Below are 13,241 nucleotides of genomic sequence, written 5' to 3' on the forward strand. Positions count from 1 at the left end.
AAGCTGAAAATCCAAAATTTCCATACTTCTTTTTATGGATAGAGCAGTAAAGCCAACAAGGAAAAACCCAAAATACTGGCAAGTGATTCTCAATTTCATTTTGGAGATCATACAGATGTTGTGTAAGTTAGGATAGCAAAACGTATACATGAATATATAAATGCATACCTTTCTATAAATTTTTCCTTGAAGTTGTCCTGACCCGTTCATCCAATTCCAAAGCCTAAATGCCTAATCAATGTCTCGTGGGATAATGACTCATACGAATTTTTCGATAAATCAAACGAACTAAATAGAAAATGCACAATGATTCAAGGATAATATAGAGGGTTGAAGGAGTTACTATGCTTCATTGTCCCGCAAAGGTTAATGTAGCTTTGTCTTGATATTTAAACAGCCAATTTTATACGACAGCAGTGGTCCCTAAACCTGTAAACACGGTCGTAAAACGAGACTCAAAAGTCCCAATCTAAACAGATTATCTCTCTAGTGTGCAATTTCTTTTGAGTCAAACGTATGAAACAAATTAGAATATATAAGATTTGTGAAATAGTACTTTTTAAAAAAATTGCGGATTCGCATTTTTCTGCCAAAATACATAGAATCATTGAAACTGTAAAATCCTATCAAATAAAGACGAACCAATAGACACGGAAGTTAGGCCAGCCCCTAGTACCCGAGCGGATAAATCAAGCTTCTAGACTTAAAATTTTACATGTTTTCAGAAACCTACTATCTACTAGACTTTTACTAGGGATGGTCACAAAAAGTATTTTAAAAATTATGGATGCATGGAACTGAATCTGTAGGATTCGAGAAATAAGTAATAAGTATCCATATCTAATAGTCCCAGCCTCAGGTATAATGTAAGAATCTTATCTGAATTCTCGCAAAATAGCTAAATGTTATAACAGAAATCATTAAAAAATAATAGAAAATATTTCAAACTAATTTTAAACATTAATACGTATTTACGGTATAAATTCTAAAAATTGATAGAAAATTTTAAAAGAAATATTATTTTTGCACAAAATATATATATTTGTAATATTTTAAGATATTTCTCTCTTAATTATCATATTACATATATAAAGTATTATACATGGATCGGAGTCGGATCCTGATCTTTATATCAAATTATATGAATCCGAAACTGGAAAGGATGGACACTTTAATTTCGAACCGTATAAAATATGATCTCTGGAAATGATAGAGACCAATTTTAACAACATCTCTGGCAAAAGCGGTGAAAGCAGCAATCAATGAAGCCTACGCGGACAAATGAATGATTTTTCATATTTTGAAGTTATTTTTGAACACTTGAAAATCATAATTATTTTAAAAAATGTAAAAAAAAAATGATGAGTATGATGAATGATAAAAAAAAATAACGGATTCTCGTTTTAAAACAAAAAAAAAAAACGAGTGATGAATTTTGTTTCTCGAATCTTTTCAATACATGTAGAGGTTGATTATTTCATTCATTTACTATACTATTCAACGAAATGAATATACATATTCATAAAAAATAAATCAATAAAAAAATTATATGTAATACGTAAACTTCAAGCCGGATCGATAACAATATCAGAATAACCAAAGCCTAACCGAGTATATAAAATTTCTTCAATTTACTTATTGCTTTATTGCTGTAATCATATCTCTACTAGAAAACTATATTTTAAATTATGCTTAACTAAAAGTAAAACCAGAACCAAATATTTAAAAACAGTTGCATCAAACAGCATCAAAACCAAACCAAATTACAAATGATTTTGGCTTTGATTGGTAACTTTACGAAATGACGGAATTGCGGAAAAAAATCTTGCAGAATAGATTAAGCGACTTATAAGTCGCTTTTCTGCGGAATGACTTTTCCTTTGTATTTTTGTTAAGTTTTTGTGTGTATTTTTTCATTATGCGGATTTTTGTTGATTGGCAAAAAATCTGCAGAATTGTGTTTAAAAACGCAATTCCGTTATTCTGCAGGTTACCAATTCAGAGCCAAATTATTTGATATCAGTTGACCCGAAAAATGAAAAGCTTAAAAAAACGTTTTAACTTGTTTTCCACGTTTGTTGACGATTCAAGCTTGAAGGTAGGTGTTACAAACATCATATTCAACGAGGATATAAATCAGTGATGGATGAATCATCAACAGACGTTGGAACAGACTTGGTTATCATATATTGATCTGAACCAAGCGGGTCTTCTCTTGGTCTACTCTGAACGTAAAACCCGGGTTGCCGAGGCACTGGTAAAGTCACAGTATTACTGGTGAGCATCATGAAAATGGTTCGCATGGTCGGACGTTGTACAGGATCTTCTTGTACACATAAAAGACCAATATGGATACATCGAACCACATCACTCTTTTGGCAGTTCTCTACAATGATTGGATCCACGAGGTCTAATGCTGTTCCGTTACTCCAAAGCCTCCAAGCCTAGAATATCAATCAATCATTCAGTTCTTGAAACCATTACTTATTGAAAGAGAAGGGTTAATATAAATCTTGATTGCCTTTAAACTTACATATGTCACCAAGTCATGTGTGCACCGTTCTGTCACGTAGAAGCTGCTGTTCTTCCGACCGCTTATAATTTCAAGAACTAACACTCCGAAGCTATAGACATCAGATTTCATTGAGAAATGGCCATGCATCGCATATTCAGGAGACATGTAACCGCTGGAATCCACAAAGAAACTTTTTATATTATCAAAATCATGATTAACAAACTTCAACTTATGAGAAGTTAAGTAGAAGACTTACTAGGTACCAACTATTCTGCTTGTGTCCTCCTGTGTTTGGTCAATTCCAAAGATCCTAGCCATTCCAAAATCTGCAATTTTAGGATTCATATCCTCATCCAAGAGAATGTTACTTGCTTTGAGGTCACGGTGTATGATTGTGAGTCGTGAATCTTGATGAAGATATAGAATCCCCCTAGCAATCCCTCCAATTATCTTGTATCGTCCAGTCCAATCCAGTTGACCTTGCTTTGCAGGGTCTATGAGGGCACATCCATAAATTACACTTAAGTCTAAAGATTTGCAACAACAACAAGTGTCAAGAATGGCTAAGTAACAAAAATAAAAAAAAGCAACTGACCAGAGAGGAAGTAATCAAGGCTTTTGTTGGGCACATACTCATAGACCAATATCCTTTCTTCTCGTTCTAGAGAAAACCCGAGAAGCCTAACCAGATTTTTATGCTGAAGCTTGGCAACAACAACAACTTCGTTCTTGAACTCTGTGTCACCTTGTCGTGATGATTTTGACAGTCTCTTCACCGCAACTTCAGTCCCATCCGAAAATGTACCCTATCCATTATGCAAAATGTGTTGACACAAAATTTTCAAGAATAAGTACACAATTTCAGTCGCAGTTAAAGAATTATAAGTAAGATATTTTACCTTGTAAACCTCGCCAAATCCACCCTGGCCAATTTTATTATTCTCTGAAAAACCATTTGTTGCACCTTGAATTGTTCTATAATCAAGTTGCAGTGACTCTATGGTTGTTATATCATCTCCTGTTGCACAATAAACGTCATAGTAATCAGATAAAAAAAATAGACTGTTAGATGACATTAATCAAATCTGAATCTTTACCATTAAAGGCTGGTGCAGAATAAGAAGACTTCTTTTTCATCTTTGCATGGAAACAATAACCGGCTATGAAAAACAGAGCAGCCACTACAATAGCCACCACAACGATGGCTACTACTAACACACTTATATTCACACCTTTCCCTGCGTTTTGAAATATTAATGCTTAATACAATCACAAGTCACAAGGACAAGCAAAATCTTTTGATAATCGTATTGTTAACTTTGAGATCAGGGAAAAAAAAACAGAGGAACAAAGGGGTCACCAGGTCGTGGAGGAGATGACACTGGAGAAGTATAGCCGGGCGGAGGAAGCAGTGGTGGTGCTTGTTGTGGTGGTGGTGTTGTAACGGTGGTTTCGTTGTAGAACAAGTAAAGTTCGTACCTTGAACCACAACTTGGCCAAAGAAGTCTTGCCCCAACTTTGTCAAAACTTAGTCGATCGATGGATTTTTTCAGACAACTCAAGCAGTCGTGTGTCGTCAGATCAGGAGTGCACTGGACCAGGCCGTACAAATTATTGCCTGTAGTCCAATTGGCCTTAATCGTAGCGAACTTTCTAGAACTTCTCGCTGCTTCAAAGGCAGCTTGGTTCATCTTGGACGACACAAGATCTTGGAACCGGTCTTCTTGACTAGATGAAATACTATTGGCGTTAATCATGCTGAATTCGTCATCGTATGTAACGTTCGATAGAATATTGTGGTGAGAGTATCTGAGCATGCACTCATCGTAATAGAGCACGACCTCTCTCTGATTCGGACACTTATTTAAGGTGTCGTTGACGGAAACGGTGACGCAGCTACGGCAGAATTCCGGCGAGACGTCACCGCGGCAAAGGAAAAGTCCGGTGACTCTGTTGGGGTCATTTCCGACCGTAGCGTTTTGGAATCCGGTGGAGTAGGAAGCGTTGCGGGAAGAGAGAGAGGACAAAAGGGTTTTGAGATTGGTGAAGTAAGTGCTGTTCCTTGAATAAGTTAATGTCGTGTTTGGACAAGAGTTGTGTAGGAATCTAGGGTTTTGAGCAGTTGCTCTGAAACTAGCGAGGAAGGAGAAAATAAAAAGGAAAAGGAAGCTGAAAGAGGCGGGAGAAGACATGGTTAAATTTCCTTTGATTTGGGTTTAACATCATTAACCTCCCATTTATAAAATCTTCTCTCTGTGAGTCTGTGACACGTTAACGTGAACCAGAGTATGGTTTGTGGCGACGACGATAACTCAGTCAAAGTCAATTCAGCGGGAAAAGGGCATGTTGAACTGTAAAAGTTTTGAGTAATAAGCAAGGCATAAAGCATATAACATACTAAGAAGAGGAATCGATACACATTAGAGGAGACATAGAAGGAAAGCAGAGACTAAGCCCGGTCTCCACGACCTCGTCGTCCTCTACGTCCACGATATCCACGGCCTCCACCAATCGGATTATGGAGCATCTCCTGAAGCTTTTGTGAAGGTTTAACTAGTTTTATTTGTTTTCATATTAGGTTACTAATAGTTTGTTTTATTAGTAATAGGACGTAGGACGTAGCTTGTTTTAGTTTGGTACTGTCATTGATTCGATTCTTAAGATTTTAGAAATCATTTTGCGCAGGCTTAACAAGGAGGATGAAGATATATCCCCCTAATATACATCTCAATGTTTACTAGTTTTTTCTTTTTGAATACGTTAGGTTTATTTATTTATTTATTTCTTTTTTTTTGCGATTTCCTATCGTATAGATTGTTGCAATTATATGGCACCAAGATAAACACGTCATAGAATCTCCTATGCAGAGATGCACATTAGGAACAAACAAAAGAAAAATGGTCCGCTAGGGAAAAAGCCAAAATAAAAAGAAAACAAGAGGAACATACATGGTAACTTAATAGAACTGACTTGTCCCGCAAGAAAGCAACACAATTCTGTCTTATACACACCAAACAGAATCCAGCCTAACGGAGTGAGTGATCATTAATCTTATCTTTTCTCCTCGCCTCGTAGCCATATTTATCCTACGCAGGGAAGAAGATTCGAACCCCAGTGCTCACGTAACCAAGTAGCTTTTTAGCCACTAATCTCTCTAATTTTCAAAATCCATATGTTGAGTTTTCTTACTTTAGAACGAGATTGATAATCACGTTGATGTTACCCGTCAAGTAGAAGTGTTTTTCGGTTGAAACGTTGACGTGGACTTATAATAAACACTCTTGACTGGCTTCAGATTTATCAAGTCGTTAGGCAAAGCAGTAACCTACTATGTATTCCACACCTACGGAAAAAAACAAAAGCATTCCACCAAATAAAAGGTTGGTTTTTACTCGTCAAGTAGAAGCGTCTTTTGGTTTTAAGCGTTGACGCGGTGGACTTACAAGAACCTGTAATGGTTTTATAGAGCAGAACTCTTGCGTGGCTTCAGATTCTTTAAGACCAGAAATTACTGTCGAAGTTGTTGGAAAAATATGTCTGTCTATGGTTTCATCTTCCTTCTCACTTTCCTTACAAGCCTGAGACCTTCTGTACAGCAACACAGACCGTTTTATATCAGTTCTGTTTGTCCACCAGGGATGACTTACCTCAAAAACAGCAAATACTCTTCCAATCTCAAAACCCTTTTGTTCTCTCTTTCTTCCAAACACAATCCTTTATTCTCCTACGGATTCAACAGTCTTACAGAGGGACAAAATCCTGACAAGGTTTTCGGATTTTTCCTCTGCCGTGGAGATGTATCGCCGGAAATCTGCCGTGACTGCGTCAGATACGCCGTCAACGACACTCTCCATCTGTGTCCAAATGGAAAGGAAGGTTTGGTTTATTACGACGAATGCATGGTTAGATACGGTGACCAGGATATTCTCCTGGATCCTATAACCAAAACTGGACAGCTGATAGAGAACCAAGAGAATGTTACGGCAAACCAATCTGATCAGTTCAATAAGGTGGTCCTTTCTTTGACGAAAGAAGCTGCAGCTGAGGCTGCTGCTAGTCCAAGAAAGTTTGCGTTTAAGAAGTCGAACTACACATCATCTCAAATGGTTTATGTGTTGGTTCAGTGCATGCCTGATCTGACAACAGAGGACTGCTTAAGCTGTCTCCAACAAAGCATCAAGAAATTGCCTCGTGACAAAATTGGAGCAAGATTTCTTTGGCCGACTTGTACCTTAAGGTACGACCTTTACCCTTTCTACAATGAAACCTTAAGGTACCTTCCACTGCGACAGCATGGTAAGAGATCTTCCTCTCTCTCTCTGTCTCTGTCTCTGTCTGTTCAAGATTTGGGGTTTCTTGTGTCGACATGTCTGATCTAATACTTTGGCAGGTAAAGGACGAAATTCCATAGTGATAATCATAGCGATTGTTGTGCCGCTAGCTGTCTATGTTCTTCTTTTTTTAGTTGTTTCTAGCTTCCAAGCCGCATCGAGATGGAAGAAGGCTTACGAGACAGCAACTGCAGATGATGGTAAAAGATTTCAAAATAGTGTTTGCAACTCAAAAAGTTACTATGGAGCTTCTTGTTAAAATTTTGCAGATGGGGGTGATATTACAACTGCTGGCTCCTTGCAGTTTGATTTTAAATCTATTGAAGCAGCAACTGATAAGTTTTCTGAACGTAACAAACTTGGTCAAGGTGGATTCGGAGAAGTTTACAAGGTATATATACCATCCCATGCATTGATCTTCCTGATTAGTTTTCATAACAAATCCAAACAGATGTAATGATTTTGGTTTAAATTCATACATTCTTTGTAGGGAATATTTCCTAACGGTTTACAAGTTGCGGTGAAGAGACTATCGAAAACATCGGTACAAGGTGAAACAGAGTTCAAGAATGAGGTTATTGTTGTGGCAAAGCTTCAGCACCGAAATCTGGTCAAGCTTCTAGGATTTTGTTTTGAAAGAGAAGAGAAAATACTTGTCTACGAGTTTGTCCCTAACAAAAGTCTCGATTACTTCCTCTTTGGTAAGTTGTTACACTATTTTAGCTAGCCCAAAAGTTGTCTTTATTCAACCCCATTATTGAAACCACTGTTACACAACATTGCAAAAACGGATGGTCCAGATTCTACATTGAAAAGCCAGCTGGATTGGACAACAAGGTACAATATCATTGGAGGAATTGCTAGAGGGATTCTATATCTTCATCAAGATTCACGACTCACAATTATCCATCGTGATCTCAAAGCCGGTAACATCCTTTTAGACGCTGCTATGAACCCGAAAATTGCAGATTTTGGAATGGCAAGAATTTTTGGAATAGACCAAACAGAAGCCAATACGAGAAGAGTGGTTGGAACCTAGTAAGTTTTCCATTTCCAAGTATTGCCTTTTAGACATGTAACATATTTCCATTAACTCAAGATTTTATTTTTTGATATAGTGGTTATATGTCTCCGGAGTATGCCATGTACGGCAAATTCTCCATGAAATCAGATGTCTATAGCTTTGGGGTCTTAGTCCTTGAAATTATAAGTGGCAAAAAGAATAGCAGTCTCTATCTAAAGGATGCTTGTTCTGGAAATTTGGTTACATATGTGAGTCTACTACACCCATAAAACTTCCAATTTTAAGCTTCATTTAACAGTGTACCAACGTTGTGTTTATTAAAATGTTTCACTGTAGACTTGGAGATTATGGAGAAATGGGTCGCCATTAGAGCTTTTGGATCCATCCTTTCAAGAGGATTATCAAGTAAACGACATTAGCAGATGCATCCATATAGCTTTGCTATGTGTTCAAGAAGAAGTTGAAGATCGTCCAACTATGTCAGAAATCGTCCAGATGCTCACTACTAGCTCAATTGCTCTCGCCGTTCCTCAACCACCTGGATTTTTCTTCCGGAGGAAATATGAAGAAGTAAGAGAAGCTGGTTCAGCAATGGCTTCTTCTTCTCTCTGTTCTGTGGACGATGCTTCCGTTACTCATGTAACTGCTCGTTGAAGACAAAAAACAAAAACGTTTCACAAAGACTTATAAGCATCAACAAAGAAGAAAGATGTGTCTTTGTTGTTTATTTTCTTTTAATAGCCCCGCAAGTAAGTAACTGATACTCTTGTTTATAGTTTTATATTCTATAGGAGAATTTTAAGAGACAAATTAGGGTGAGGAGAATCAATGGCGTAATTGCTGATTCTTCGACAGTAAGTTTGCTTTCTTGAAATAGAGATGTGCTACTTAATTATGGTGTGGAGAAGCTATGGAGTTTGTAAGGATAATGATGTAGGCATGTTTCAGTTCCTCTGTTTGGGAAGCCCCCATATTACTGTAAATCTAATACACATATTGTAAAAGAGTAAAAGTTAACACCTTTCCTTACAAACTTGCAGAAGTCAACCTTCCATTGAGAGTGTTGATTGGTTGTGAAATTACTATTTGTATCAACATTTTGTTTTAATTATATTTTTAACAAATTACAACTGACCAAAATCACAATTTTTATAAAGCGGTCGCAAGAAATGATAAAGTTAGTGTACAAATAAATGAACTAAATACTATTTGAATCTTACACTTTAACGTCAATGCTAGGTCCTCAGATAACTTTCAAATATAATTTGTTACTTGTCCAGTAAGAACATAAAACGGTACGGTCTTGTCCACCAACTATCTTGAGAAGTCAACTTTCCACGGAGAGTGATGATTGGTTCTGAAGCAATGAAGAGTAAAACTGGATCAATTTGGATTGTGAAATTACTGTTTTAACTTTTAACATTTCATTTGTTACTTGTCCGGTAAGGAAGTTAAAACGGTGCTGTCTAATTCACCCAAAGTCTCCGCGCCTTGCATAAATAGTCATCAACTTATAATATATCCCAACTCGTCAACTTTCATTTGTGAGAGCTTTTATTATCTCTGGATTTCTCAATCACATGATTATTCTAAAATTAAAAGACTTGATTCACTGTTCTTCTTTTAAGTAAACAAATACAAGTTCATGTTATACGTGGAGTTGACTTTGACTTGCTGTATTATTTTACAAAAACAAAGACAAAATTACATAGACTTGACTAACTGGTTGGCTGGCTGGTTTCACATTCATTTATCCATTAGTATTCATAAACCAACAAAGGAAAAAAAAAAAAAACAGAGAGGGAAGGAGAAGAAGTTAATTGGAGAATGTCTGTTTATACCTCATTGATATCTATATTCCTTCTCACCTTCTTCACCTTCTTCACTGCTGCACAATTACAAGACCCGACCTACGTCGGCATCAACTGCAGTAACAGAACATCAACAAAAACCACTTACTTCTCAAATCTCAAAACCCTTTTGACCTCTCTTTCTACAAGTCCTGCTTACTTATTCGACATGGGATCTCGTAGTCTTGCAAAGGGTCAAGAAGCTGACATGGTCTTCGGAATTTATCTTTGCAGAGGAGATCTCTCCCCTCAAGTTTGCCGTGACTGCGTCGTATTTGCTTCTAAAGACGCTCAGAGTCGATGTCTAAGAGGGAAAGAGTTACTGATTCAGTATGATGAGTGCATGCTTGGATACACAGACCGTAATATTTTCATGGATACTGTAACCACAAGGTCCACACCTACAATAGTCACTTGGAACACTCGGAGTGTTCCTTCGGACCAATCGGACCGGTTCAAGGATGCAATGGTTTCTCTGATGAACAAGTCTGTAGTGGAAGCGGCTAATAGCACAGAGAAGAAATTCTCTGTTAACAGATCAGTTTTGTCTTCGGCGCAGACGCTTTATGCAATGGTTCAGTGTCTTCCTGATCTGTCAAAGGAAGATTGCTTAAGCTGTCTTCAACAATCCATGAAGGAATTTAACTTCAACAGAGTTGGAGGAAGAGTTCTTGTCCCGAGTTGTAACTCAAGGTACGAGCTTTACCCTTTCTACAATGAAACCTTTGTGAGAAATCTCTCTCCTTCGCCTCCGGTTTCAGCTCCTCCATTTCCGGTGAAAACTCCTCCCTCGGTTTCAGCTCCTCCGCTTGCGCCGCCTGGTAAAATCTTCTCTGTATCTTTTTCTGAGACATTCAAGATTTGTGAAGTCATGAGTCATGTCTTGTCTAATACTTTGGCAGGGAAAAGAGTGAATTCCACGGTGATAATCTTAGCAATATGTGTGCCGGTGGCTGTCTCTGTTCTTCTTTTTGTGGCTGTTTTCAGCTTCCGTGTGACAAGGAGAGTGAAGAAGACTTATGATACAGCCGCTGCAGATGATGGTAAGGATATTCAAATATATTTGTATGTGCTTCTTAAAAGTTTTAGAGTGCTGAATCCTTGTAAACTTTCATTTGTTTTGCAGAAGGGGATGATATTACAACTGCAGGCTCACTTCAGTTTGATTTTAAGGCTATTGAAGCTGCAACAGATAAGTTTTCGATATGTAACAAACTCGGTCAAGGTGGTTTTGGTGCAGTTTACAAGGTATTACCAGTTTTACTGAGCTTCTTAATTAGTTGCATTAGAGAGATTCAAATAATTGTAAGGATGATTGTATTTAATTCACAATCTTTTTTAGGGGACACTTCCTAATGGGTTACAAGTTGCGGTGAAGAGACTTTCAAAAACATCAGGACAAGGTGAAAAAGAGTTCAAGAATGAGGTCATTCTTGTGGCAAAGCTTCAGCATAGAAATCTAGTCAAGCTTCTCGGATTTTGTTTGGAGAGAGAAGAGAAGATACTTGTCTATGAGTTTGTGTCTAACAAAAGTCTTGATTACTTCCTGTTTGGTAAGATAAACCAATGCTTAGCCAAAAAGTTTCATTTTTTGTAACCCTTGTTTGTTGACATTCTCACTATGGATGTGCAGACTCTAGGATGCAGAGCCGGCTGGATTGGACTACACGGTACAAGATCATTGGAGGAATTGCTAGAGGGATTCTATATCTTCATCAAGATTCACGGCTCACAATCATACACCGTGACCTCAAAGCGGGTAACATTCTCTTGGACGCTGATATGAACCCCAAGGTTGCAGATTTTGGAATGGCAAGAATTTTCAAGATGGACCAGACCGAAGCAAATACAAGAAGAGTAGTTGGTACCTAGTAAGTTGTGCTCTTGCCTTGTATCGAATGTACATACTGTATTGTGCTTCTATTAACTCAACATAGTATTGTTTCAGTGGTTACATGTCCCCTGAGTATGCAATGTACGGCCAATTCTCAATGAAATCAGATGTCTATAGCTTCGGAGTCTTAGTTCTTGAGATTATAAGCGGGAGGAAGAACAGCAGCCTCTATGAGATGAATGGAAGTTTTGGAAACTTGGTTACATATGTGAGTATAATAAATACTTTAAATCTGCAAATTTGTCTAATTTATGAAACAGCCACAAAAAATTTGAAGTCTCAAAATGTTCATTAGACTTGGAGGCTGTGGAACAATGGATCGCCACAAGAGCTAGTGGATTCATCCTTTCAAGAGAATTATCAAAGAAACGAAATAAGTAGATGCATCCATATTGCCTTATTATGTGTCCAAGAAGATACTGAAGATCGTCCAACCATGTCAGCGATCGTCCAAATGCTTACTACTAGCTCTATTGCCCTCGCCGTGCCTCGACCACCTGGATGTTTCTTCCGAAGTAAGCATGAACAAGCAGGTTCATCAATGGATAAATCTGCTCTCTGTTCCATTGATGAAGCATCGATTACTTCTTTAGCTCCTCGTTAAAGACAAGCTCGTCTCATAAACCAAAAAAACTGTCAATTGAAAAATATACAATTTTGGGTTCATACTAGAATATAGGAGAATGTTACTTTCTTTGAGGTCACGGTGTATGATTATAATCCATGAATCTTGATGAGGGTAAAAATGTATTGATCAGTCCCTCCAATGACATTGTATATTGTCTAATCCAACTGGTCCCTAGTTTTGAATTGTCTGCATATAAATGTATAAATAATTCACAACCGGTCCCGTCAATGTCTTTTGGAGTCTTGGGGTGACTCTTGTGAAGACTTATGTTGAGTCAACCACAGATTTGTGCAATTATATGACAGCCAAAAGAACTTGCTATAGATGTCCTAATATTCATGATTTCATTCAGTAAAGAGCATGGTAGTATTATTTGTTAAATTTAAAGTAGTTTTGATAGTCAAGGAAAAAAAAACACAAGGGTAACACATTTTTCCTAGATCCGCCAATAGATGACAAACTCTTTTGTGTATTAAACAAAAGCAAATTACCATATTGCAATAAATATGACATTATATTTTGATTCATACAATTCAAATTGAATACATGCTAACACATGTTAGTGTTACCAATGACTCCAACCAAGAAATAATATAACAAATGACAGTCTATAAAATATCTAAACTCTAATAACTAAAGTTTTAGATAGGAAGTCATAATTTGCATCATACCTTAAAAATAAAATAAATAAATAAACAAATTCTAGAAGAAAAAACCTCCTCCAGGAATATAGATAAACCAAGAAGATCAAGATACCATTATAGTTTTAGTATCCTCATTATTCGTCGAGAAAAAGTTTGCGCCTAACACTTTTTATTGGAGGAAGGTGCATCATCAATCTTCAATCTTGGCTCTTCGATGACAGCCGTTATTTCACCAAACGTATGACCGCTCTGACCTCGAGGTAAAAGAAAAACTAATCTCAGTCACTTTAATATGTAAAATCACACTTTTAAATATATAATTTTACCCATAATTTCATGTGTTTATAAACATTAA

At 37.1% G+C, this 13,241-nt stretch overlaps 4 protein-coding genes across 6 annotated transcripts in view; 2 read left to right on the forward strand and 2 right to left on the reverse strand.

Moving 5' to 3' along the window:
* The window catches only part of LOC18030942 (cysteine-rich receptor-like protein kinase 11), a 3,739-nt gene extending 3,384 nt beyond the window's left edge, over positions 1-355 (reverse strand). The window contains exon 1 of the mRNA XM_006413510.2: positions 169-355. The gene's annotated coding sequence lies outside the window, so the exon portion shown is untranslated. The remainder of the gene's footprint in view (positions 1-168) is intronic.
* Positions 356-2,002: 1,647 nt separating this feature from the next.
* Positions 2,003-4,860, reverse strand: LOC18030943 (cysteine-rich receptor-like protein kinase 15). The gene is made up of 7 exons (XM_006413511.2): positions 3,876-4,860; positions 3,613-3,753; positions 3,415-3,533; positions 3,111-3,321; positions 2,772-3,009; positions 2,534-2,687; positions 2,003-2,444 (listed from the first exon to the last, which is right to left on the reverse strand). The coding sequence occupies exons 1-7, from the start codon at positions 4,705-4,707 to the stop codon at positions 2,121-2,123; spliced, it is 2,019 nt and encodes a 672-aa protein (XP_006413574.2). The 5' UTR covers positions 4,708-4,860; the 3' UTR covers positions 2,003-2,120.
* A 1,034-nt stretch (positions 4,861-5,894) lies between these two features.
* Positions 5,895-8,899, forward strand: LOC18030944 (cysteine-rich receptor-like protein kinase 5). Of its 2 annotated transcripts, none has more exons than XM_024148858.1 (7): positions 5,895-6,811; positions 6,906-7,046; positions 7,116-7,237; positions 7,337-7,547; positions 7,638-7,884; positions 7,965-8,118; positions 8,207-8,899. In XM_024148858.1, exons 1-7 carry the CDS (start codon positions 6,049-6,051, stop codon positions 8,522-8,524), a joined length of 1,956 nt encoding a protein of 651 aa, XP_024004626.1. In that variant the 5' UTR covers positions 5,895-6,048; the 3' UTR covers positions 8,525-8,899. The 2 variants fall into 2 exon arrangements, with proteins under 2 accessions (XP_024004626.1, XP_006413575.1); XM_006413512.2 differs by having other exon boundaries at positions 5,900-6,811; positions 7,647-7,884.
* Positions 8,900-9,658: 759 nt separating this feature from the next.
* Positions 9,659-12,411, forward strand: LOC18030945 (cysteine-rich receptor-like protein kinase 5). 2 transcript variants are annotated; one of them, XM_006413513.2, is made up of 7 exons: positions 9,659-10,541; positions 10,623-10,763; positions 10,847-10,968; positions 11,063-11,273; positions 11,354-11,591; positions 11,669-11,822; positions 11,910-12,411. In XM_006413513.2, exons 1-7 carry the CDS (start codon positions 9,698-9,700, stop codon positions 12,216-12,218), a joined length of 2,019 nt encoding a protein of 672 aa, XP_006413576.1. In that variant the 5' UTR covers positions 9,659-9,697; the 3' UTR covers positions 12,219-12,411. The 2 variants fall into 2 exon arrangements, 1 of the variants encoding a protein (XP_006413576.1); XR_002896783.1 differs by having other exon boundaries at positions 9,673-10,541; positions 11,658-11,822.
* Positions 12,412-13,241: the final 830 nt, after the last annotated feature.

This window comes from Eutrema salsugineum, unplaced genomic scaffold (genome assembly GCF_000478725.1).
Source record: "Eutrema salsugineum unplaced genomic scaffold, Eutsalg1_0 scaffold_1, whole genome shotgun sequence".
In the NCBI taxonomy this organism is placed as follows: domain Eukaryota; kingdom Viridiplantae; phylum Streptophyta; class Magnoliopsida; order Brassicales; family Brassicaceae; genus Eutrema; species Eutrema salsugineum.

Bases quoted from the DNA above. Each gene is read 5' to 3' on its own strand.
- LOC18030943 (XM_006413511.2), bottom strand. From the start codon at position 4,707: ATGTCTTCTCCCGCCTCTTTCAGCTTCCTTTTCCTTTTTATTTTCTCC. The intron at 3,754-3,875 runs GTGACCCCTTTG...TTCAAAACGCAG, and splicing joins GTCATCTCCTCCACGACCTG to GGAAAGGTGTGAATATAAGT. The intron at 2,688-2,771 runs GTAAGTCTTCTA...TGTGGATTCCAG, and splicing joins AGCAGAATAGTTGGTACCTA to CGGTTACATGTCTCCTGAAT.
- LOC18030944 (XM_024148858.1), top strand. From the start codon at position 6,049: ATGTCTGTCTATGGTTTCATCTTCCTTCTCACTTTCCTTACAAGCCTG. The intron at 6,812-6,905 runs GTAAGAGATCTT...ATACTTTGGCAG, and splicing joins CCTTCCACTGCGACAGCATG to GTAAAGGACGAAATTCCATA. The intron at 7,047-7,115 runs GTAAAAGATTTC...AAAATTTTGCAG, and splicing joins GACAGCAACTGCAGATGATG to ATGGGGGTGATATTACAACT.
- LOC18030945 (XM_006413513.2), top strand. From the start codon at position 9,698: ATGTCTGTTTATACCTCATTGATATCTATATTCCTTCTCACCTTCTTC. The intron at 10,764-10,846 runs GTAAGGATATTC...TTTGTTTTGCAG, and splicing joins TACAGCCGCTGCAGATGATG to AAGGGGATGATATTACAACT. The intron at 11,823-11,909 runs GTGAGTATAATA...AATGTTCATTAG, and splicing joins TTGGAAACTTGGTTACATAT to ACTTGGAGGCTGTGGAACAA.